Source organism: Equus quagga, chromosome 10 (assembly GCF_021613505.1).
Source record: "Equus quagga isolate Etosha38 chromosome 10, UCLA_HA_Equagga_1.0, whole genome shotgun sequence".
NCBI lineage: Eukaryota > Metazoa > Chordata > Mammalia > Perissodactyla > Equidae > Equus > Equus quagga.
Genome location: NC_060276.1, coordinates 69,026,861 through 69,053,741, shown reverse-complemented (window position 1 = coordinate 69,053,741; position 26,881 = coordinate 69,026,861). Strand labels below are relative to the sequence as shown.

Sequence of the window (26,881 nt, the reverse complement as noted above, 5' to 3'; positions counted from 1 at the left end):
ACTGTAAATATGACTCCAAAGTCAGAGCTACTGAGTAGGCACCACTGCATTGAAAGGGCCAGTGAATAAAGGAAAAAATGCAGAAAGAGTGAAAACCCTTATGTTGTATGGGTATCGCCAATATTTTTGTTTTTGGTCTAGATGGCCTCCCTAGATGTTATAAGGAAGAGAGAATTAAAAGAGATAGAAAAAAGGTAAAAGAGAGAAGAGGAAAAGGGATAATAAAAGAAGCAGGTGCATCTTGAGGAGGATATGCAAGAGTGAGTAGTAAAATGCCATTAAGTGACACTCAACATGCTGTAGATTATCTTCCCTTACCGTTTCATAAACTATAAATTTCCTGCTCCTACCTTTTAACAAATTGATGCAAAAATGGTGAAATAGATAGTACATAAGGCTGGTGAACAGCTTGGACTCTAATGAGAGCTTATTAAGACTCTCATTAATAGAGTGGATTAAAAGAGAGTAAGCAACCAAGAATGCAAATTACTTAATAAGGTAGCATTATATCTTGTTAAAAGAAGAAAAACACTTTCAGCATAAATATGCAATTATAGTCAGGAAAATTATAAAAACAAAAGTAATAATGGAGTAAGGGACAGGGGCTTGTTCTACAAGATATTAAAACTACCGTAAATAAAATTGTGTGGTAATTGTGCAGACAGATAAATGGAGCAAAATAGAGTCCAGAAACAGACCCAAATGTACAGAGAAATGATTCAAATCAGTGGGGAAAGGGATTATTCACGCAAAAGCATTGAAACAACAGAATATTCATTTAAAAAAATAAAGCTAGATCCCTGCCTCACTTCATATACCAAAATAAAGTCTGGATTAATCAAAGATTAAATTGAATCATAAAATTTCTAAAAGAAAATATGAGTGAACATTTTATAAACACAATGGCAAGATCTAAACACGATCTGAAAACCAGAATCAAAAAGGAAAAATAATGATAGGTTTTACAACATAAAAATTAAAATCTTCTGAATGGCACTATAAGTAAGGTTGAAAGACAAATCACAGACTAGAAAGAGGTTTCTTCCAACATATGTGACACATAAAGAGTTAACAAAAAGAGCTCTTAAAATTAAAAAGAAAAAGACAAATACTCTAGCAAATAAATCAGCAAAGAACATGATCAGACAATTTACACAGGAAGAAACATAGCCAATAAAGACATGAAAAGATATCCAACCTCATCAGTATCAAAGAAATGCAAATTAAAGCAAGGTAAATTTTTTTCATTTATCTGATTGGCAAAGGTTAAAAAGATCAACAAAACCTCAAGTTGGCAAGATACACAAAACAGGTACTCTTGTGCACTGTTGGTAGGAGTACAAATTATTGCAACTTTTCTGGAGGGCAGTTTGGCAATATGTATCAAAATCTTCAATGTGTGTACCCTGTTACCTGACAATTCCTCTTCTAGGAATTTTTCTAAAGGAAAAGTTGGAAAAATTTGCAAAGACAGATTAACAGAAACATTCACTGAAGCATTGTAAACCACTTAAATGTTCACCTAGTCAAATGTGGACTAGTTATGCAACTTAGGGTACATTGGTACCAGATAGTGGAATACTCAGACAGCCTTTAAAAACATTGCTGTGAAAACAACCTAAAGGTATAAAGCTAGGGAAATGCCTATATCCTACTCCTGCGTTTAAACAAGACAAAAGTTAGCAACTACTCAAAAAGATGTAATTATATAGATTTGAGTGGCTAAAAAACACTTAGGATGGTTTCCACCTAGGTATGAATAGGGAGAGGCATAAGCAGCTACAGGGGCCAACTAATCCCACTAATATGTAAATTATCAAAAAAAAAAAGAAAGAAAAAACTTTACACAGAAGGTATACACTTATATAAAATTGTATGCATGTTTGAAAAACATGTCTGGAAGAATATTTACCAACATAGTGCCAATGTTTATCTTTGAGTGGTAGGATTTGGGAGAAACTTCACTTTCTTCTTTCTATTTTTCAGTTTTTCGGTTTCCTACAGTGAACACATTTTTATCATTAGGAGGAAAAAAAAGCTATTTTCATTAAAAAAAAAAAAGTCCACAGGAAGATGAGGGAGTTTTTATCTGATGGGCATGTGTTTTCGCAATAAAGTAAGAGGCAAAGTCAAAAGCAGAGAGTAGGAGGGAGAGATTTGAAGAATGTGAATAAGGTAAGAAACTGTTGTTTCAGACCACAGGGGAATCAGAGAGAAAAAGAGGATTTCCAGCAGTGTTGGGCCTAGTCAAGGTTGGTGATCATTAACCTGCCCAGTTGTGTGTCTGTCTCCAACAATCCTGAACTACACAGGTGAAAGTATGGAGAAGATATTTGGATTCCTGTGGTTTGGCGAGGGGGGGAGGGGGGAGGCGGGCCGGAATACTCTAGAGTATTGCCTAGGGAGGTGAAGATATTTGCAAGAGTGATAATGATAATAAATGCAGGAATTTAAGTGGGATGGGAAAGGGAACAAGCAAAGATGGAGGAAACTGATAGAAAGAGAGAAAGCATATGTGGGAGCGGGGAGAGTGAATTGGAGGATTCATGAGGTCAAAGAATTGTTGCAGTGGGGTTACTTGAGCAAGTGAGCTGGGTAAGCTTGGGAAGTTGTGCATAGAGAACTTGATGCTTGAATTAGTGATTTCAGGTGTAGATTCTGGCAAAATCTAGGGTATAACCATGGGACTGGGTAGCTGAGGTGTAATTCATTGAACCAAATCACAGAACCACTCTCTCCTTCATATACTGTAATATTTTTATCCACACACTTCTTTCTCTTCAGATGCAGGCCCCAGAATTAATAGCCTTCAAGAGTCTGACTGGAATTTACCTTTCCTGCCTTATTTTTCCACTTCACCCCTTCAAAATCCTAGGCTCTGAGCAAACTGAATTATAAACTTTCCCATCTTCTTGCCTTTGTGCACAAGTTTCCCTCCTCTTGTAATCCTCTCCTGCCATTTGTGAAATTACACATTTTACCTATCCTTTAAGCACCAGTTTAAAAGCCTGTGTCTCCATGAACACTTCCCAGAACTCTCTGCCAGAACCCCCGTCATGTGAATTCTCATGGCACTTTGTGCATACCTCTTAGGACACATATTATTTTCTAGTTTGTATCTTTGTACTTATTCGGGCCAATTTTAGCTCTGACTCCTTGAGGAGATTAAGATTAGACCATGCCTAAAGCAATTTTCTACTTCATCTTCAAGCATAGCGTCCTGCGGAGTTTCTTCACTGTGTTGACTACCTAAGTGTTTCCAAAGTATGGGTATATGTGATTATTTTAGGTGGTGAATAGCCGAACATTTTTTAATGGTTGGATGTTTATTTTAATGTGTATTAGGAGAATACTTTGTTTTCTATTTTATGATGGTGGTGAAATGTTTTCTTTTAAAAATAAGTGTAGATAAGCTTAAAAAGTGTTTTTTTTAATAGTACAGGAATTACACAAATAGAGAAAAATTCATGAAGGTTATACTTACCTGTCTGAGGTCTGGGAAACACTGAACTGAATGAAAAAAGACTAGAGAATCAAATCACAGAACTACTCTCTCCGGTTTGTTTAAACAGTAGTACCAGGATTCATTCGCTCTCTCCATTGACAATCTTCTTTAAGCATATAGTAAATACAAGAATTGCCCATCTTAAAAAAAAAACCTCTCTCAACTCCCTCCAGATAATACCCTGAAATGCTGGCCTATTGTCCCTGTGTCCAATTCCTCACCCTCCATTCACACAACCCACTGCAATAATGCTTCCGCCCCCACCATCTGACCTAAAGTTGCTCTTAAAGTGATCAATTACCTACTAACTGACAAAACTAATGAATCCTTTTCTGTCCTTGTCTTATTTAACTTGGCTCTGTAGGCAGCATTTGGCATTGTCAGCTGTTCCTGAAAAGTCCTTTCCTCCCTAGACTTCCACATCACTCTCCTGTTCCTCAGTCTTTCCTTCTGCATCGCCTGCACTGAGTCCCTCCTCCTCTATTTCTATCCCCTAATCTTTTACTATTATGATGACTATAAAAGGGATGAAAAAAGTAAAGTTTGCACTTAGTAAAAAACTGAAAAAGTACAGAAGAGAAACCAGAGGCTAACAGTGTCTTGTATATTTGTCCAGAAAAAAAAATTATGTATAAATACATCTTTTGTTCTTTCACCCAAATGTTCTGCACCTTGGGGTTTTTGTTCCATTTGTTTTGTTTCTACTTAATAGTCTATCTTTCCATACCACCTCTTGGCACATGTAATTCTATCTCATTTTTTAATGGCTGTATAAGTATTCTACTGAATTAATATAACTTATTTGACGAGTTCCTTGTGATGCACATTAGGTAGCTTGCAAGTTTTACATTATATTATATAACTTTGCAGTAAATATCCTTATATATGCAAATTTAAAAAAATTCCTATGAGTGGAATTGTCAGATCAAAAGGAATGTTTTTAAGTCTTGTATCATCAAATTACCCTCCACAAGTTACAAAAATGTATATCCCCATCATGCACAAGACTGCCTGTTTACCCTCACTTTCACCAACACCTAGTCATTGAAATTTGTTTTGCCAGTCTGTAAGGTAAGAACTGAGATCTCATGGTTGTTTGATTTGGACTTCTTTAATGAATGAGGGTGAGTACCTTTTCTTATATTTACAACTTTCACTCATTTTTCTATCAGGTTATTCATCTCTTTCCTATTGATTTGTAAGAGATCTTTGTATATAAAGGAAACTATATAATTTGTGCTGCAAGTTTTTTTTCTTCTGTTGATTTTGTCCCAAGATAATCTTTAGCCCCAGATACAGCTTCTATCACATACACATATGTCCTCTGTGTCGATGACTCCTAAATCTAAAACTCTAGCCCAGACCTCTAGCCTAGCTCGAAGTTTCAATTGTTGATTACATATCTTCACCTATATGAAGCAAAACTCCTGTATGTTTATAAACTCAGCTTATCTGGAGCTGAATTCATTTTCCCCAAATATGCTCTTCCTCTTATGCTCTCTATCTTGGCTAATAATTTGATCACTCACCCAGAAATCTAAGTCATCCATTTTTTTCTTATCTCCTACATCCACTGACCAAAAACTCTGAAATATTTTGCCCAAATGACTGCAGTGCCCTCCTAATTACTACTAGCAACCTCACACAGTGGTCAAAGAGCACAGGCTGCAGAGTCAGACAGAACTGGGTTTGTATCCTGGCCCTGACCATTCCAACTTAGGTGACCTAGAGCATATTTCTTATCCAAAACATTTTCGCTCATCTGTAAAAAATAATTATCATAACATCTACTTCATAGGGTTATCGCAAGGACTAAATCAGATTGTGTGGGAGGCTGGCCTGGTGGCATAGCAGTTAAGTTTGTGCACTCTGCTTCAGCAGCCCAGGGTTCGCCAGTTTGGATCCCGGGCACGGACCTATGCACTGCTTATCAAGCCATGCTGTGGCAGGCATCCCACATATAAAATAGAGGAAGATGGGCACAGATGTTAGCTCAGGGCTAATCTTCCTTTAAATAAATAAGTAAATAAAAATTGTATGCACAGTATCTGATATATAATAAATACCCAAAAAGCTATTATCACACTATTCTAGCTTCCCCCACCCTCTTCCAAGCCATCCTTCTTGCTGTTGTCAGACTAACAAATCCAGCCATCCCCCTTGCTTGGAATCCTTCAGTGACTAGCCCCCTCCTTCACACACACATCATTTATAAGATAACATGTGAGTCCTTAGCAGGGTATACAAGACTATTCATAAGGTCTCTGTTATCTTTCACCACAAACCCATATACGCTACCCTTGAACCACATTAAACTGTACAGCATACCCTCAAATACAATATGCTCATTCACACTTCCATGGCCTCCCTTCAGTCCACTTCATAATACCTGTTGTTCAAGACTCAGGTCAAGCACATCCTTCTCTGTGCTTCCGTAGCACTCAGCACTTCCCCGTGCCCTGATGCAAATCGTACTGTTTCATGTTTAGCTATTTGTCTTTCTCACTAGATTGTAAGCTCCTTAAGGGCAGGGACTATGTTTTATTCATGTTTGTATCCCCAGTACCCAGCATGGGGCCTAGCATTTTATAGGAGCTCCACATGTTTGTTGAATAAATGGATGAATGAATAGTTCTTGGTCTGAGCAGAGCACTGACCTCTATTCCCTCATTACTTCTGTAGCAGTCAGTATCTATACACATATACAGTCCTTTACCAACCCCTCCTATTGTCTGCCCCTCCTTCCAGCAGTGCCAAACACCCAAGCCTAAATTTCTGTTGCCCAGGCAGTTACAGGAGTCTGGGACTGGTCCAACTAGAAGGGGTAGAACAGAAGACAATGGTTTCAGTGTAGGCCCTGACCAATGCCAGTGTTGAGATCAGAGTCCCAAAGACGAGTGCTGCTGTCTACTTATTCAAAACATAACCTTTAGTGTAGCATGGGGAAAACATATCTCAAGATCATTCCTTTAAGTGTGACTAGACTTGATGGCTGCCTACACTACCTTCCTCAAACCCTGAGCCAACAGGAAGCACACACAAGCACAACAGATAACTCGTGGTGACTGGAGCAAACAAAGGACATTTATCTGAAGCTCTCCACACTGAAAGTCAGGCTCCACATCATCTCAAGCAAGCAAAGAACAGGACATAGTTTCTTTTTCTAGTTTCTTTTAATAATAATGTTTTAAAAGTCAGTGAGCAGCTACAGACACAATTAAAAAGTAGACAAGTTAAAAAAATTAGACAAGAAACAGCAAAGACACATCCTTCACTCCACAATAAATACAGAGCTCTACTAGTGTTCTCCCACCAACATCCCATGGGAGGCCTAGCTCTCTGTGGTCAGGAATCCTCTCCATTATTGTGCAGGGGAACCAGACAGCCTTCAGGTGTGATGATGTCAAATCGAATGTGTACAGGCACCACTGAGATCGAGGTCTACAGTTTTGGCTCTGGATTTGAGTGGGGGTTGATCACTCTTAACCTCTTCCAGGCTGTGCTGGATCCCATAGCCAAAGTAGATAGCAAACCCTAGTGGGGAAAGGTAGCTGTGAGGTTGGGAAATAGCAACCTGTAAAGGCTTAATAGGTCTCCTACTCGAGACCAAGAGAGAAAGAGTTGGGATAGGACACCCAAGAGGCCTACCCTTCCCAAGTAGATACCTACCAATCAGCATCCAGACCCCAAATCGGGCCCAGGTGCCAGCTGTCATCTGCATCATAAGGTAAACATTCACAAAGATGCTCACTAGTGGGAGGAGAGGCAAAGCAGGTACCTGGGAACAAATCAAATCCTTCTTTGTACATAGCACAAGGTGACCTGGAAAGAGATCCCTAACCCACTCAAGCCAGGAAAGGGAAGAGTCCAACTCCTACTCACACTGTGTATTTCAGTACCCACTCATTTAGTGTACCTCATATGGGACTCAAGAATACAGAGTTTGGGGAAATGGAACTGGAAAGAACTAGGGAGGATCAGAGAAGTCTTTGGCTTAGGCATCTCCTATATCTTTCCTTTCTTGCGCAATTAAAGAATATCTATGCACTCTATTAGACTGCAGGTATCTGGAGCCTATTCTTCCAAGATGGGTTGGTGGGCAGAAAGAGAGGTCATTTACCTTAAAGTGAAGGGGAGCAGAGCTCTGTGGCTGTCTCCAAATGACCCCAGTGATCCCAGTAATGAGCATCAGGAACAGCCCAACCACTGCAATCCACACTGGGTCTCCAAAAAGCAGTGGAATTGGCCAGTGGGCCAGCACCAGGCAAAGGACAGTCAGCAGTAGAGCTTTAAGAGTCAAGTAGAGAAACATCAAAACCAACTCGAGCCCAACATTTTAAGATGTTAAAGCACCCCATTCCAAGGAAGGTGACCCTCTCTCTAGTTCTTCCTCAGCCACCCAATGCCACACGCTCCTTCCCCCTATCATGCTGACCTCATAGCCACCCCAGAGAAAAATTCCACTGCTTACCAAGAAGTGAGGAACAAATATAGACAACTTGGCCAGAGAGTGGAGTGGGGATGGAGCTGAGTGGACAAAATAGTCCCTGGAGGGTTAGCTTCTCCCCTTCAGGTAGCTTCTCCTCCTGCAGCTCCACTTCATCTTCCTCATTCTTCATCTCCTGGTCAGGCTGATACCTGAGGCAAGAGTAAGAAGGCAGTATTAAGAACAACCCTTAACCACTCTACCATCTTCATCCAGGCAGTTTAACCTTCCTCATCAGGGTAGGGTAGAAGCTCTTTTTGGCCGGGAGGGATATCCATATTCCTCAAGGAGAGTCAGGACAAGGAAGGCAGAGGAGGAAGGCGGAGCAGATCCCCATCATTCCTCATCCAAGAATAAAAACCAAAAATCACAGTATGTGCAAAAATAGAGTCTCACCTGAGGATGAGAACACAAATAGCCACCAGGGAGTAAGCAAGCAGGGTCCCAATTGACATGAGATCCACAAGATCAGTGAGTTCAAATAGGAATGCCATGAATGCTGAAAGTGATGGGCACAAAACAAGAAATGAGAGAAGGGAAGAGCAAAGTTAAGGGAGTTGGTGAAACAACTAGGGGAAGTGCAAAGACGATTTTTTACCTGCAATAATGCCAGAGACCACAGTGGCCACGATGGGGGTGTGTGTGCCAGTGTGGATCCGGGCAAGGACACGGAACAGGAGGCCATCCTCCGCCATGGCGTAGATCACCCGAGGCATGGGAAACATAGAGCCCAAGAGGCTAGAGAGAAGGATGCCCAGAGTGGCATGAGTTGACTGTGATCTCTCTCCCCAACCCTGTGAGATTAAGGAGTTTCCACCTTCTCCTCACAGCCCTTTTAAGGGGTATTCTCTGCTACTGAATGCTTTAACCTGAGACTCTGACATCAGAGGAGAACAAATATTTGACACTGACCTGGTAGAAAGAGCACAGAGGGATCCAATAGCCACAACATAGCGGGCAGGGGCCCATCCAATATGGAGAAATGCCTCAGGCAAGGGGCTCTCAGGTTGAAGCTGGTAGTAAGGCATCATGAGCGTGAGTGCCGAAGAGACACCAAAATACGCCAAAAAGCAGACGAATAGTGAAATCACAATGCCCATGGGGATGGAACGCTGGGGATTCTGGGCCTCTTCCCCTGCAGGAAGGGGCACAAGATTCTGAATCAGGGAAGCAGGTTTGCTCCTCTGCCACTCCCAATCTGCATGCAGCCTGAGCATACACTGTGCCCAAACCCCAGACAGAATGGAATGACTGTGTTACCAGTGGTAGCAATACAGTCGAAACCAACAAATGCATAGAAACAGGTAGCTGCTCCACGGAGAATCCCCTCGAAGCCGAAAGGCACAAATCCTCCAGAGCCCAGAGGGCCCAAGCTAAAGTGGAAGAAGGGATGGAAAAGGTAAGGGTGTGTTCAGCCAGCTCTGCACCTTTCTCTAAAGCCAAACTACTGAGCTAGATCTTCAACGCCTAGGCTCCCATTCCTCCCCACTCCCAATCCCGAATCCCTCAGCCAGGAGCCCCCTGCTCCCCACCATGTTCCCAGCTCTGCATCTCTTGAAAATGAATCTCCTAACCTATATGTGTCATTGAGTCCAGCCATGGCCAGTTCGTAGTCCTCTTCTGTGAGCTTCCAGTTGTGCAGGTCCCCCTTAATGAAGCCAGAGACGATGACAAAACCGAGAACCAAAAGGTTCATCCCTGTGAACACCTTGGTAACCAGGGCCGACTCACTAGCCCCCAGAGCCAGCAATCCTGTGGGAAAGAGGCATTCAGGACTCCAAGAAATAATGTCCTCAGTGCAAGCTTTGTTTCCTAGCCTTTATTTACGTGCAGACCGTTCCTTCCCAGCTTCTCTTCTTTCTCACCATTATCACCTCCACCAAGCCCTTCTCAGGCCTAGTCCCTCCTAGCCCATCCCCATCATTATCCCTGTCCCTTGCCTCACCAGTGAGCAACAACACAAGGCCCATAGCAAAGAAGTCTGGATATTCTGCGAGGACACGGGGAACATGCAGTGAGATGCTCCCCTGCAGGGTCTGGGAGATGTGGTTCCCAATTAGGTTGTCAAAAGCTGAGCTCCAGGCCCGGGCCACACTGGCTGTACCTGGTGGAGCAGAGGGAGAAACATGGGGTCAAGTTTCCTCCCTCCTCTCCTCCCTCCCCCATACCAGTCTCACAAGAATCCCTGCTATTTTCACCTATTCTTACTTTTAAAGAACCAAAACCAGTCAATTAAGGAAACCAGGACAGAGTAAGTATAATGAACAATTTCTCCACACCTTCAACCCTCCTAGCCCCCCAACACACTCACATTGAGGGATATCGAAGTCCTGTGAATGATGAAGAACACCTCACTTCACCATTCCACCCAGATTTCCTGACTCAAAGCCCCTTCTCTGGCTGTGCAGTTCCCTCCCTGCCCCACCATCTCACCGATAACATAGGAGAGGATGAGGTTCCAGCCAGTGGTGAAGGCCCAGAGTTCACCCACAGTGACATAGCTGTAGAGATATGCAGAACCAGAACGGGGAACCCGGGCACCAAACTCCGCATAGCACAGCCCAGCCAACACAGAAGATAGGGCGGCCACCAAAAAGCAGATCACAATGGATGGTCCTGCTTTATCTTTGGCCACCTCACCAGCCAGGACATACACGCCTGCACCCAACGTGCTGCCCACACCCAGGGCCACTAAATCCAAAGTACTCAGGCATCTGGCAAGGCGAGTCTCAGCCATGCCTGGCTCCAGCGTACGTCTGCGTACCAGCTTTTGACCAAATCTGCGGAGTGCCTGCCACAGCATTCCAGCTGGAATTGAAGAGGATGCTAGGATCTGGTGAAAAACAAGACAAAAGCCCTTCAATAGGGCTCATTATCCCTAAGCTCTGAGAGTGAATTACAATACCCACTCCACCAAGCAAAGGAACCATGGGGGGATGGGGAGGAGGATACTGAAGGGACAAAGGCAAGTCACTTTTCCTCCAACCTCAGTTTCTGCCTATGCAAGTAGGAATAACAATAACTCACAGGTTTGTGGAAGGAGTGATTTCAGAAAAGGCATGTGTGAAAGTCCCCTATAGCACAGTGGCCTGGCACCTAGTAGGGGCTCAGTCGATATTAGTCTCTTCTTTCTCTCGCAGGGAAACTAGAGGATTTATCCTAGACTCCAACCCAGGAACCGTGGAACCTAACCTGTGTCTCTTCCCTGGCCTGTAGCTCCTTGGGAACCAAACAGAACTCAACCCAGGAGGGGCAGCAACTCTGGGGAGAACCTCCTTCTCACATCCAATATCCATTTTCCTTTTCAGTGCTCGCCCCCAGGGCTACTTAATAAGCATGGTTCCTAGACCGCCTGGAGGGAGGAGGGATCGACCTCCGCTGCAGATCAGAAGTGAACACCGACTCAATTCCATCCCTCCTCACCAAGCCCACACAGCGTAACTGGGGCGCAGCCGTCGCCCAGGGCAGTAAGCAAATGTTCCCCCACTTCCTCCCGCCTCGCTAGGCTGACCAGCAAGCATCAACAGTGAGGCGGGGCTTCGACATCTGAAGATTTGGAGACGCGCCCCGAGAGGGGCCCCAGAGCAGCCCGACATGGCTCGCACTGGAGAGCAGGGGTTCCACCTTATGCACCCCCGACTCGGCCCCCAGATTCTTATGCCGCCCTTTGGAAACGGTCTGGGGCTGAGGTGGAGATGGGAGCCTTGGCTCCCGGGGCCGGGGTCTCGCCAGCAACAGGTCACGACTGCACTGATGCAACTGCATGCCATGGTTGCCAGAGAATCCTAGGTATGCCCGGACCCTCGCCGTCTCCCTCCGACACACGTGTCGGCCCCCAAGGCTTACCAGACAGCTGTTGCGAGCCCAAGCAGTGGAGAGTCTTGGATGGGGTTCGGTGAGGCTGAGTTAAGCCGAGTTGGGTTGGGGCTGCCGAGTTCGGTTGCTCAGGCTTCAAAGCTGCTGCTTGGGGTCGTTGCGCGCCAAGCGCCCCTTATATACACCAGGAGGCGGAGCGGGTAACGTCATGGAATCCCACCCCCAATCCTCCTCCCTACACACAACACACACACGCGCACACACACACACACACACACACACACACGCCTCAGCTTTGTAAAAGGGATTGCGTATAACACACACGCGCGCGCGCGCGCGCGCGCGCGCTCCTCAGTTTTGCAAAAGGGATTGCGTGTGGCCTGAGACTGCTTCCCACTTGCAACAGCAAGACCAGCGCGGCAAGGAGCGAAAAATGGGGGAGGGCAGCCTTTTCCCATTCTCCTTGCTTATCGTCAGAGCAGGACAATGAGAGGCTCCCTGGCCAGAGACCCCATGGGATTTTCTACCTTTGTGCCTTGATAGTCAGAACCAGTGATTGGCAGGTGTGGGGGAGGGGAACAAGAGGTGGAGGGGAAAACAGCACAGGGAGTCTTCAACTCACTCTCCCTTAGTCTTGCTTAGCTTTCTTTTCTACATGAGGTTCCCCCACCCCTAAAATCGTTCCCAAAGACCATATCAGATTATGGACAGCCATCTGATTCCCACTCCTCAGCTCTCACCCTCAACTGTGGGTGTTTCTAATGCAGTCAGCAAAATAATGGAAGATGATTTCAACCACCACCTGAAAACAGATAATCAATCCCATCTAGATTTCTAGGCCCCAATCTCTCCACAGTGTGTCTTTAGCTGCCTATAAATGTTAAACTATTAAATATGAAATACAGACAATATTGAAATATTGGAGGAGGGAGTTTATTTAATCCCTTTTTACTGATGAGTAAGCTGAGGCTCAGAGGCATGACTTGCCTGACATCATACCATAATTATGTGTGACCACTTTACTGATAAAACCTGGCCTATTGGACTTCAATGCCTGCCTCCCACAGGCGCCATACCTCATTTAAATGCACAAGAAGAGGAGGTGTGGCATCAAGCAAAACCAAACAGGGAGAGGCATCAGCATCAAGACAGACCCTTTCAAGCTAGGAGTTTCTGGGAAACAGAAGAGGAGCAAAAGAATCAAAGAATGATCACATGGAGTGTCAGACCCACAATCTCATCCAGCCCAATCAGTTCTTAGTCATAATGGAGCAAGAAGGGTTGTGAAGGTGTGCTTCTCCTCTATCAAGACATCTCAGGAATTAAGGATGGACCCAAATATCCTTGTTTTCTTTATATTATCCATTATGCTTACGTCACCCATGAATCTGTCTAAAATCTAAATCCCTTTTGAAGTAGTAATTGGTATTTTCAGATAAATACAGCTCCATTTGGGCATTCCTTAAGTATTTATCAAGCACTGACTATGTGTGTAACACGTAGTATAGCAATGAAGAGACTACAAAGGAAACATAAAATAAAACCCTTGCCCTCCTAGTCTTAAAAATCTAGTTACAGAAGGAAAACACACCCCGTACAATTGAAACACTATGACATAGGGGTTAGGAGCGCAGTCTTCGGAGTTAGACCCAGGGTAACTTCTCAGCTCAGCCACTGTGGCCTTGAGCAAATTGTCTAACATCTCTGAGCCTCAGTTTCTGGATATAATATACACATTTCACAGGGTTTTGGGGATTCTTAGATGAGATTATAAAGTCAACTCTTCCTGCCTGACACATGGGAAGTATTCAACAAAAACTTGACACATACTCAGAATAATATGTTAGTGTGTATGATGATGATTTGGTTGTTTAGATTAGGTGATTGATTTGATTATGAGATTAATTGACAAATTGGTGTTGGAAATATTCAAGGAAAGAAGTCATCAGTACAGACTGGAAGATATAAACAAAACCTTTTAATTTGTAAGGTGTTGAGGAGGATAGTAGGCAGGACTTAAGCTGAACCTTGAAGGATGAAGGGTGGATGAGCTCTGGACCTACAAAGAAGCATGAAGTAAAGCCAGGGGCCCATGTAGAGACCAGCATATCAAGTGCAGTGTTTGTTAGGCAGCAGTGGAAGATAAGGTTGAATGATGGGACGACCCAGTATGTAAACAATAATTCTTATCATTGGTCATAGACTCACACCAGTCAAATCTAACAGTGGACTTAATAGGCACTCAATTATTCAATAAAAGCTTAGTCAATTAATTAGAAGCATCAGGGGGTGTCCTCCAATTCTAATATTCCAAGATTTTGTGAACAACTATTTTCGTTCACCTATCCATCCCTTTCATGAATTTGTAGAATTTAACCATATTTCATTCCTCAGCTTTTCTTTTTCCAGAAGTTCCATGGTCTCCTCAATCATTATGGACTTTCTCCAACTTTAATATCCCTTTCTTGCGGTACAATGACCAGGTGCAAAACATTGAATTTTTTGTTTTTATTATAAAACAATTTAACACTAATGAAAACTGCAAAAAAGTCACCCTTAATCCCTAACAAACCAACTATTTGTGTTTTTGCATGCTCTGTTATGGTCTTTGTACATATCTATATAGCATATAACTTTACATTCTCCTTTTTTCACAATCAAATATTTTTTCAAATTTCTACTAGTATTCAAAATTATCATTGTTAGTGATTGCATAGTGCAATATTCCATAGCACTGATGTACTATTATTTATTTAACCATTTAAACATTTCTTCAGGTTGTTTCCAGCTTTCCTTTATACTAAGAAACACTTTCATTAATACAACGTCTCTATTTAGTTGAATTACTTTCTTAAGTTTCATTTCCAGGAGTGGGACTATTGAGTCAAAGATAATGAACATGTTTATAAACTTTCGTACTTATTACAGTGCTTCACCAAAGGATTTTTATCAACTTAGAGTGCTATCAGCCATGTTAGAGTAAAGCAGGGTTACCACAATCTCACCAGCATAGTTATCATTTAAACAAGTTATTTGCTAATAAAATAACAGAAGTAGAAAGAAGTTCATTCTGTTTATAATGAATATTTCTTTTTGAAACTGTTTATTCATAGCTTTTCTTTTTCCCACTAACTTATTTGTCTTGATGCTTTCCTTATAAATTAGAATAGATTCTTTTTTTTCCAGTTTCATTGAGAAATAATTGACATACATCACTATATAAGTTTAAGGCATATAGTGTAATGGTTTGATTTACATATATTGTGAAGTGATTATCACAATATGCTCCGCTTAACATCCATCTTCTTGTATAGATACAAGAAAGAAAAGAAAAAAGGAAAAAAATTTTCTCCTTGTGATGAGAACTCATAGGATTTATTCTCTTAACAACTTTCCTATATATCACACAGCAATGTTAGCTATAGTCATCACATTGTACATTACATCCCTAGTATTTATTTACCTTATAACTGGAAGTTTGTACCTTTTGACCACCTTCCTCTAATTTCCTTTCTCCCCACCCTCCACCTCTGGTAACCACAAATCTGTTCTCTTTCTATGAGTTTAGGGGTTTTTTTAGATTCCAAATTTAAGTGAAATCACACAGTATTTGTCTCTCTCTGACTTATTTTACTTAGCATAATGCCTTCAAGGTCCATCCATGTTGTCACAAATGATAAGATTTCCTTGCTTTTTTATGGTTAAATAATATTCCATTGTATATATATATATATATATATATTACAACTTCTTTATCCATTCATCCATCAATGGACACTTAGGTTGTTACCATATCTTGGCTACTGTAAACAATGCTACTATGAACGTGGGGGTGCAGATATCTTTTCAAGTTAGTGTTTTCATATCTTTGGATATATTCCCAGAAGTGGAATTCATGAATCATGTGGTAGTTCCTTTTTAATCTTTTGAGGATCCTCCATACTGTTTTCCATAGTGGCTGCACCAATGTACATGCCCACCAACAGTGCACCAGTGTGCCTTTTTCTCCACATCTTCACCAGCATTTGTTGCATCCTGTCTTTTTGATGATAGCCATTCGAACAGGTGTGAGGTGATATCTCACTGTGGTTTTAATTTGCATTTCCCTAATGACCAGTGATATTGAGCATTTTTTCATGTAGCTGTTGGCCTTTTGTATATTCTCTTTGGAGAAATGTCTATTCAGATTCTTTGTTCATTTTTTAATTGTTTTTTTTTTTTTTGCTATTGAGTTATATGAGTTCTTTGTATATTTTGGATATTAAGACCCTATCAGATATATAGTTTGCAAATATTTTTCCCATTCTGTAGATTGTCTTTTCCCTTTGTTGATGATTTCTTTTGCTGTGCTGAAGCTTTGTAGTTTGATGTAGTCCAACTTGTTTATTTTTTATTTTGTTGCTTGTGCTTTAGGTGTCATATCCAAAAAATGCTTACCAAGACTCATGTCAGGGAGCTTTATTCCTATGTTTTCCTCTAGGAGTTTCATGTCTCACATTTAAGTCTTTAATCCATTTTGAGTTAATTTTTGTGAGTGGTGTAAGATATAGGTCCAGTTTCATTCTTATACATGCAAATGTCCAATTATCCCAGCATCATTTATTGAAAAGACTGTCTTGTCAAATATCAGTTGACTATATATGCTTGGGTTTATTTCTGGGCTCTCAATTCCATTCCATCGGTCTATTTGTCTGTTTTTATTCGAGTACCATGCTGTTATGATGACTATAGCTTTATAGTATAGCTAGAAATGAGGAAGTGTGATGCCTCCTGCTTTGTTCTTCTTTCTCAGGATTCTTTTCAACTCTTCAGGGTCATTTGTGGTTCCATATACATTTTAGGAGTGTTTTTTCTACTTCAGTAAAAAATGCCATTGGAATCTGGGTAGGAATTGCATGAATCTATGGATGGCTTTCAGTGATATTGACATTTTAACAATATTAATTCTTCCAATCCATGAACACAGGCTATTTTTCCATTTATTTGTGTCTTCTTCGATTTCTTTCATCAGTGTCTTGTAGTTTTCAGAGTAGAGATCTTTCACCTCCTTAGTCAAATTTACTTTAAGTATTTTATTGTTTTTGATGCTATTGTAAAAGGGATCGATTTCTTTATATCTTTTTCAGAACATTCATTGTTAGTGTATAGAAATGCTACTGATTTTTGTATGTTAACTTTGTATCCTGCAACTATACTGAATAGAATGAATTCTTTGTGTAGATATTAACCTTTCTTCTGTAATATTTGATTCAAATATTTTCCAGTGTTTGTTGCTTTTATTTACAAAGTTTAAATTTTCAAACCTTTTATTGAGGTATGATAAATACAGAAAAATGTGCACACTGGTATCATAAGCATACAGTTCAATGAAGGTTCACAAAAGGAACACATCCATGTAAAAGCACCCACAGCAAGAAACAAAACATTATCAGTATCCCAGAAATCCCCTTCACTCTCCCTTCCAGTTCCTACTCACCAGCCCCCCAACAAGGCTTACCTCTGTCCTGACTTCTAACCGCCTAGACTTTTCTTTACTGTATGTAAATGGAATCATACTGTATGTAATCTTTTGTTGATTGAGAGAAAATTCACCCTTTCAAGGTGTACAATTCAGTAGTTTTTAGTATAGTCAGAGCTGTGCATCCATCACTACAAGCAATTTTAGAACATTTTCATCATCCCAAAAAGAAACCCTGTTCCCATTCCCAGTTACTCCCCATTTCCTCCCAAATCCCTCATCCCAGCCCTAGGCAACCACAATTCTACTTTTGGTCTCTACAAATTTGCCTATTCTGGATATTTCACATAAATAGAATCATACAACATGTGGTCTTTTATGAACTGGCTTCTTTTATTTAGCATAATGTTTTCAAGGCTCATCCATGTTGTACCGTGCATATGTACTTTCTCTTTATTGCCAAATAATGTTCCATTGTATGGAAATACCACATTTTATTTATTCATTCATCAGCTGATGGCCATTTGGGTTGTTTCTAAATTTTTTTTTGGCTATTATGAATAATGCTGGTATGAACATTAGTGTACAAGTTTTTCTGTGGACATATGTTTTAAATTCTTTTTTTTTTTTTTTTTTAAAGATTTTATTTTTTCCTTTTTCTCCCCAAAGCCCCCCGGTACATAGTTGTATCTTCTTCGTTGTGGGTCCTTCTAGTTGTGGCATGTGGGACGCTGCCTCAGCGTGGCTTGATGAGCAGTGCCATGTCCGCGCCCAGGATTCGAACCAACGAAACACTGGGCCGCCTGCAGCAGAGCGCGCGAACTTAACCACTCGGCCACGGGGCCAGCCCCTGTTTTAAATTCTTTTGAGTACATACCTAGGAGTGGAATTGCTGGGTCATATGGTAACTCTATATGTAACCTTTTGAAGAATTACCAGACTGTTTTCCACAAAGGCTGCACCACTTTACATTCCCACCAGCAGTGTATAAGGGGTTCAATTACTCCACATTCTCACCAACACTTGTTAAATCCATCTTTTTGATCATAACCATCCTAGTAAGTGCGAAGTGGTATCTTATCGTGGTTTTGATTTGCATTTCCTTAATGACTAATGATGTTTAGCATCTTCTCATGTGCTTCTTTAGAGAGAATATATTCAAATCTTTTACTCATTTTTAATTGGGTTGTCTTTTTATTGTTGAGTTTTAAGAGCTCTTTATATTCTAGGAAAGCCTGAGAAAAAAGAACAAAGCTGGAGGTATCATAATCCCTGACTTCAATATGTATTACAAAGCCATAGTGCTCAAAACAGCATGGTACTGGTACAAAACAGGCAGACAGATCAGTGGAACGGAACTGAAAGCCCAGAAATAAAACCACACATCCACGGACAGCTAATCTTCAACAAAGGTGCCAAGAACATACAATGGAGAAAAGATAGTCTCTTCAATAAATGGTGTTGGGAAAACTGGACAGCCACATGCAAAAGAATGAAGGTAGACCACTATCTCACGCCATACACAAAAATAAACTCAAAATGGATCAAAGACTTGAAGATACGTCCTGAAACTATAAAACTGGAAGATGATATCGGTAGTACACTCTTTGACAGCGAACTTAAAAGGATCTTTTTGAATACCATGTCTACTCAGACAAGGGAAACAAAAGAAAACATAAACAAGTGGGTGTTCCTCGGACTAAAGAGCTTCTGCAAGGCAAAAGAAACTAGGATCAAAACAAAAAGACAACTCACCAATTGGAAGAAAATATTTGCAAATAATATATCCGACAAGGGGTTAATCTCCATAATATATAAGGAACTCACACAATTGAACTACAAAATAACAAACAGCCTGATCAAAAAATGGACAGAGGATATCATCAGACATTTTTACAAAGAAGATATACAGATGGCCAATAAACACATGAAAAGATGTTCAACATCACTAATCATCAGGGAAATGCAAATCAAAACTACACTAAGATACCACCTTAAACCTATTAAAATGGCTATAATCGGGGCTGGCCCCGTGGCTGAGTGGTTAAGTCCGCGCGCTCCGCAGCAGGCGGCCCAGTGTTTCGTTGGTTCGAATCTTGGGCACGGACATGGCACTGCTCATCAAACCACACTGAGACAGCGTCCCACATGCCACAACTAGAAGGACCCACAACGAAGAATATACAACTATGCACCAGGGGGCTTTGGGGAGAAAAAGGAAAAAATAAAATCTTTAAAAAAAAATGGCTATAATCTCTAAGACTAAAAATAACAAATGTTGGAGAGGGTGTGGAGAGAAGGGAACCCTCATACACTGCTGGTGGGAATGCAAACTGGTGCAGCCACTATGGAAAATAGTATGGAGATTCCTCAAAAAACTAAAAATAGAACTACCATATGACTCAGCTATCCCACTACTGGGTATCTACCCAAAGAACTTGAAATCAACAATCCAAAGTAACATATGTACCCCTATGTTCATTGCAGCACTATGCACAATAGCCAAGACATGGAAGCAACCCAAGTCCCCATCAATTGATGATTGGATAAAGAAGATGTGGTATATATATACAATGGAATACTATTCAGCCAGAAAAAAGACAAATTCATCCCATTTGCAATAACTTGGAAGGACCTAGAGGGAATTATGCTAAGCAAAATAAGCCAGACTGAGAAGGACAAACACGAGATGATTTCACTCATATTTGGAATATAAACAAACACAGGGACAAAGAAAACAGTTCAGGGGAAGGGTGTGGGGGATGGGCACAGGGGTTGAAGGGAAGCACTCACGTGGTGACAGTCAAGAAATAATTTACAACTGAAATCTCACATTGATGTAAACTATTCTGAACTCAATAATAAAAAAAAAAGAGTTCTTTATATTCTAGACATTAGACCTTATCAGACATAAGATTTGTTAATATTTTTGTCCATCCCGTGGGCTGTTTTTTCACTAGCTTCATAGTATCTTTTGATGCACAAAAGTTTTTAATTTTGATGAAGTCTAATTTATCTATTTTTTCTTTGATTCCTTCCGCTTTGTGTCATATGTAAGAAATCGTTGCCCAATCCATGCTCACAAAGATTTACACCTATGTTTCCCTCTAAGAGTTTTGTGGTTGTTATCTCTTATATTTAGGTCTTTGATTTATTTCAAGTTAACTTTTGTGCTACAATGTGTGAGGTAGGGGTCTAAATCCATTCTTTTGCATATGGGTATTGTATCCCAATACTATTTATTGAAAAGACTATTCTTTCCCCCACTGAATTGTCTTGGTACCCTTGTCAAAAATCAATTGACCACAAATGTGACGGTTTATTTCTGGACTCTCAATTCTATTCCATTGATATATATGTCTGTCCTTATTCCAGTGCCACACTGTCTTGATTACTGTAGATTTGTAGTAAGTTTTGAAATTGGGAAATGTGAGTCCTCTAACTTTATTCTTCTTTTTTCAAGACTGTTTTGACTATTTTAGGTCTCTTGAACTTCCATATGAAATTTAGGATCAGCTTGCCAATCTCTGCAAAGACAGTTGGAATTTTGATGGTTATTTCCTTAAAACCATAGATCAATTTGGGGAGTATTGCCATCTTAATAATATCACGTCTTTTGATCTGTGAAAATGAGATGTCTTTCCACTTTTTAAGGTCTTCTCTAACTTTTGTCAACAATGTTTTGTAGTTTTCAGAGTGTAAATATTGTACTTCTTTTGATAAATTTTTCCTAAGTATATTATTCTTTTTGATGATGTTATAAATGGAATTGTTTTCTTAATTTCATTTTTGGTTTGTTCATTGCTCCTATAAAAAATATAATTGATATTTGTATATTGATCTTGTACCCTGCAACCTGGCTGAACTCACTTATTAGCTCTAATAGTGTTTTAATGGATTCCTTAAGACTTTGTATACACAAGATCGCGTCATGTGCAAATAGAGATAGTTTTACTTCTTGCTTTCCAACCTGGATGCGTTTTTTTTTTTTTTTTTGAGGAAGATCAGCCCTGAGCTAACATCTGCCAATCCTCCTCTTTTTGCTGAGGAAGACTGGCCCTGAGCTAACATCCGTGCCCATCCTCCTCTGCTTTATATAGGGACGCCTACCACCGCATGGCTTGCCAAGCGGTGCCATGTCTGCACCCGGGATCCGAACCGGTGGACCTCAGGCTGCTGAAGCAGAACTGTGCACTTAACCACTGCGCCACCGGCCGGCTCCTGCATGCCTTTTATTTCTTTTCCTTGCCTAATTGCTCTAGTTCAAACTTCCAGTAAAATGTTGAATAGAAGTGGTGAGAGTAGACATCCTTGTCTTGTTCCTGATCATAGGGGAAAGCATTCAGTTTTTCACCATCAAGTATGATGATTGGGGAAGTTCACTCAACATTAACTTCTTGAGATTCATCCATATTGTTGTGCGTTGTTGTAGATCATTGATTCTCAGCTGTACAGTATTCCTTTGTGGGAATATATCACAATTTATTCCTTCGACCTTGTTGATAGATTTTTGGTTAGTTTCCAGGTTTTAGCTACTACAAATAGTGCTGCTGTGAACATTCTAGTACATATTATTTGCTGAACACATATGTATATTCCTGTTGGGTATAAACCTAGCAGTAGACCTGCTGAGTCATAGAATATGAATATATTCAATTTTTGAAATTTCATGTTCAAAGTTGTCAATCAATTTCAAAGAATATTAATAGTATTGTATAATACACTGAATTTTAAAAGAATCTTGAGTTCACGGTGATACTTTAAAAAGGTAGAGGGATTGGGGCTGGCCTCAGTGCTGTAGTGGTTAAGTCTGCATGCTCCACTTCAGCAGTGCAGGGTTCACAGGTTCACATCCCTGGCACAGACCTAGCACCACTTGTCAAGCCACACTGTGGCAGCATCCCACATAAAATGGAGGAAGGTTGGCACAGATGTTAGTTCAGCGATAATCTTCCTCAAGCAAAAAGAGGAAGATTGGCAACAGATGTTAGCTCAGGGCCAATCTTCCTCACAAAAAAAAAGGTGGAGGGAAGCTGTTCTTAATAGAAGAAGACCAGCTAATAAATCTACAAGAAATTCTAGAATTAGAAAATCACCATTTGCACTCACCAAAGTAATAACTGATTTAGACAAGGATAATCAATAGATGATGCTTGAGTGTTGGGAAACAGAATATTCACATGATCTCAACATACCACCCCACAGATTACACATTAATTCCAAATGGAAAGGTACCTGTATTAGTTTTGTATTTCTGCCATAACAAATTACTACAAACTTATTGGCTTAAAACAACACAAATTTATTGTTCCATACTTTATATAGGCCAGAAGTCCAATGCTGCATGGCTGGATTCTTTGCTCAGGGTCTCACAGGGATAAAATCAAAGTATCTGCATTCCTTTCTGGATGCTCTGGGAAAGAAGCCACTTCCAAGCTCATTCAAGTTGTTGGCAGAATTTAGTTCCATGCAGTTGTAGGACTGAGGTCTCCGTTTCCTTAACATGTGGTCTTCTCCACCTCCAAGCCACAGTACATCAAATCCTTCTCCTGCTTTGACTCTCTCTGACTTACCCTCTTCTACTTTTAAGGACTCATGTAATTACATTGGGCTCACTGAGATAACCCAAGACAATCTCCCTATTTTAAGGATTGGTAACCTTAATCATATCTGCAAAGTCCTTTTTGTCATGTAATATAACACATTCACGGGGAGAGAAGGTCATGGGGTCCAAAATTCTGCCTACAACAAAACCTTTACAGTGAAGAGATCTGGGGGGAACCACCTTAACCAAATGATCAAACTTAGCATCACAAATAATGGGACAAATTGACATTACGTGCCTCTAGATGTGATGTAATAAGCAGTATGTATCATCCATGACCCCCTTTTTCTTTTTTGGTGAGGAAGATTGGCCCTGAGCTAACATCTGTTGCCAATCTTCCTCTTTTTTGCTTGAGGAAGATTAACCCTGAGCTAACATCTGTGCCAATCTTCCTCTATTTTGTATGTGGGTCACTGCCACAGCATGACTCACAGGTGGTGTGGGTCTGCACCCAGGATCCAAACCCACAAACCCAGGCCACCAAAGCAGTGTGTGCCAAACTTAACCACTACACCATAGGACCAGCCCCATCCATGACAAATGTTTGCCAAAAATTTTTAACTTGAATCTAGTCATGAGGTAATAATCAGACAAATCCAGCTCATGAGACATTCTACAAGACAAAAGACAACTAGGTAGAACTCTGCAAATGTCTTGAAAGACAAAAGAAAGAAAAGGTAGGGGGACAATTTTAGATTAAAGGAGGCTAAAGAGACATAACATTATAAAGTGCATATTTCTCAGTTGGAACTTTGATTGAAACTTTTTTAAAAAGTAGCTAAAAAGGACGTTATTGGGACTATTGGGGAAATTTGAATGTGGACTGTGTGTCAGGTGATGATATTGTATCAATATTAATTTCTTGTGTATGATAATGGTATTGAGGTTAGGTAAGAGAATGTCCTTGTTCTTAGGAGATACATGCTGAGTATCTAGGGATGAAGAATCATGAACCCACAAATGGTTCAGCAAAAATAATGTACATATGTGTGTTGCACATGCATGCACATGAGAGTGTGTGTAGAGGGAGAGAGAGAGAAAGCAAATGTGGTAAATGCTGACAATTGGTGAATCTAGGTGAAAAGTAGATGGGTATTAATTACACTACTCAAATTATCCATAGGTTTGAATTTTTTAAAAATTAAAAGTTTAAAAATGATCACCCTTTTATAGATGATATCACTTTTTCTACTTAACTCTGTAATCCATGTGGAACTTACTTAGGTGTATGAAATGTGATATATATATATTATATATATAAATAATTTGAATAAATAATAATTTAAATATAAATAAATATAATTATAAATATTTTGGATTTTTGTCAAAATACAAATCAGTCAGCCTAATACAATTCATTAGTCATTCTTTTCTTGACTGTTTGATGATACCTACTTTATCATATAGTAAATTCTTAAATATACTAGCATATAGTTCTGGATTTTCTATTTTTCCATTGATCTATGTCTACTTTTATGACAGCACACTAAATTTAATTTTTAATTTAAAAATTACAAAAGCAAAACATGTTCATGAGAGAGAGAAGGAAAGAAAGAGAAAGAAAGTAAAAATCCACTCCCACTCAGTGCGATATCCCCACTGTTAACAGTTTCTTTTGCTTTCTTCCAGATCCGTGCCTATACAAGAAAATATATGCATAACATAAACACATACATCCTTGTAAAAATACAAATATGATCCTACTATACATATTCTTTGGCTCATTACCTTTTTTCCTTAAATATATATTTTGGACTGCTTTCCAGATCAGTACTCGTGGATGCCCCTCACTCTTGTAAATGGCTGTCTAGTGTTCCACAGAATGGATGGCTCATAATTCATTTAACCAGTTCCCTATTTGTGCACATTTATGTGGTTTCTAGTTTCTTTTCCCAGCACAACATTTTAAATAATAGGTGCTTTACCGTATTTTAACATTTGTTAAGGCAAGACTTGCTCCTTTTACAAAGTACTCCAAGCAGTTTATTTTTCAAAATGAAATAGTCATTTTACAATCATTTCTGCTAGAATGCTTGTTTTGAAAATGAGAATTTGTTTCAAAGTGATTGATATATCAGGCAACAATTTGAGCAGAATGTGAACTTCACCTTTGGTTATGTGCCATTTCATCTGTGGGAAAAGGTAAATGAACGCAGAAAACTGCACCCAGATAAACCAAGTTGGGCAGGACCACACGTAATAAACACATGCATACACTGCAGACATCTACCAGCTACATCAGTTCACCACGTGTTATGACTCACACCCATCCACATCTGGTGTTACGACTTTCCCTCAAACTTCAGATAGCTCTCTTCCCACCACTTCACAATAATTCACAAGCTAAAACCATTCCATGCCCACTTCCACAAGCAAATTTTAGGTCTTTTTCCAGGTAAAGAGCCTTATTTATTGTGGTATTCATTATCATTTAACGTGTAAAACTGTGATACCATTTTATTAACTTCCTAACTTTTTGTGTCACTGACAAAGATTTTTAGTGTTGTGCCTCTAACCCCATCTTACCCATAAGCCATGTGGCTTTTATTGCACAATTTTGCATAGCTGGTTGATTTTTAGAAATGCATATGTTGCTTACAGCAGAACTGACTGTATTGAGTTTCAAGAAAAATTTTGTTGAGGTTCTAAATGGAATCACAATAAATTCATAAATTCATTTTAAGAGAACTAATATTCTTGTATATAGTTTTTCTACCGAGAAACAAAAGATGTCTCTTTATTAAAGTCATTTTATATTTCTCAGTTAAGTTTTATAGTTTTTCTTAGGTCGTACATATCTCTCATTGAGTTCATTTAAAAATATTATGTATATATTTCTTACAATCATGCATAGGATCTCTTTTACTATATTTTCTAACTGGTTACTTATAGTGTACAAGATTGCTACTGGGGCCTGCCCGTGGCGGAGTGATTCAGTTGGCGCGCTCCGCTTCTGCAGCCCGGGTTTCGCCCGTTTGGATCCTGGGTGCCGACATGGGACCGCTCATTAGGCCATGTTGAGGCGGCGTCCCACATGCCACAACTAGAAGGACCCACAACTGAAAACATACAACTATGTACTGGGGAGATTTGGGGAGAAAAAAAAGCAGGAAAAAAAGAAAGAAGAAGATTGGCAATGGTTGTTAGCTCAGGTGCCAATTTAAAAAAAAAAAAAGATTGCTACTGATTTTGGTATATTTCTCTTATCTGGGGAATACTGAGGCATACAACCACATCATCTGCAAGTAATATTTTTGTTTCTTCTTTTCAAATATTGAGTCCTCTTACTTCTGTTTCAAATCTTATTGCACTAGCCAGAACACCCAAGACAATATTAAATAATAACGGCAATAACAGGCATCCTTATTTTATTTTCAATTTAAAAGGGAGTAAGTATGGTGACTGTTGGTTTCGGATCCTCCTTATCACATTAAGAAAATGTCCTTTTATTTCTATTTTTTAAAATTCTTTTCTTAGGAATAGATGTTTACAACATTGTTTCACATAAGATGTTTTCTTTCATTTTTATTTCTCTCATTTGTTTGGCATTATGTTAGCCACAACTGAACATTTCAAACCTCTAGGCTTTTGCCCATGCTGTGTCTCTCATCCGAAATGCCCCTCCCTTCTTAGCTTAAAAATGTCTACTCATGTTTCAAGACTGTATTACACAGGCCTATGTTTTTTATTACAAGTGACAGAAATCCAACTCAAACTAGTATCAGCCAAAAAAAAAAAGGGACTATATTGGCTAATATAATTGGGAAGTGCAGCGAAAGATCTCCCTTTAGGAGCAGGGTTCAAACAAGGTTCTCAGGGCCTCCTCTCTCTCTTCCCTGTTTCTCTCTGCTTATCTCCTTCCACAAGTTCTCTCCATGCAGCAGCTTGTGATACGTGTACATACACGGTATATCCTCACAACTTGTGATCCAAGAAAGACTCTCAAGACCCCAGTGTCTTTGTCCATATATCAATCTCATATGATGACTCTGGCTGGCCCTTCCTGAGACC

The 26,881-nt window shown here is 40.1% G+C and overlaps 1 protein-coding gene across 1 annotated transcript; it reads right to left on the bottom strand.

Annotated features, from left to right (window-relative positions):
• Positions 1-6,713: 6,713 nt before the first annotated feature.
• On the bottom strand, positions 6,714-12,057 carry SLC7A3 (solute carrier family 7 member 3). Its single transcript, XM_046673628.1, has 12 exons — positions 11,838-12,057; positions 10,425-10,824; positions 9,937-10,095; positions 9,566-9,743; positions 9,252-9,364; positions 8,904-9,126; positions 8,590-8,729; positions 8,388-8,490; positions 7,977-8,143; positions 7,626-7,792; positions 7,175-7,283; positions 6,714-7,039 (listed from the first exon to the last, which is right to left on the bottom strand). The coding sequence occupies exons 2-12, from the start codon at positions 10,792-10,794 to the stop codon at positions 6,909-6,911; spliced, it is 1,860 nt and encodes a 619-aa protein (XP_046529584.1). The 5' UTR covers positions 10,795-10,824; positions 11,838-12,057; the 3' UTR covers positions 6,714-6,908.
• Positions 12,058-26,881: the final 14,824 nt, after the last annotated feature.

Coding starts and splice junctions, on each gene's coding strand:
- SLC7A3 (XM_046673628.1), bottom strand. CDS start 10,794: ATGCTGTGGCAGGCACTCCGCAGATTTGGTCAAAAGCTGGTACGCAGA. Junction 10,096..10,424: donor CATCCTCTCCTATGTTATCG/GTGAGATGGTGG, acceptor CTGCTCCACCAG/GTACAGCCAGTGTGGCCCGG. Junction 7,793..7,976: donor TATTTGTTCCTCACTTCTTG/GTAAGCAGTGGA, acceptor TGACTCTTAAAG/CTCTACTGCTGACTGTCCTT.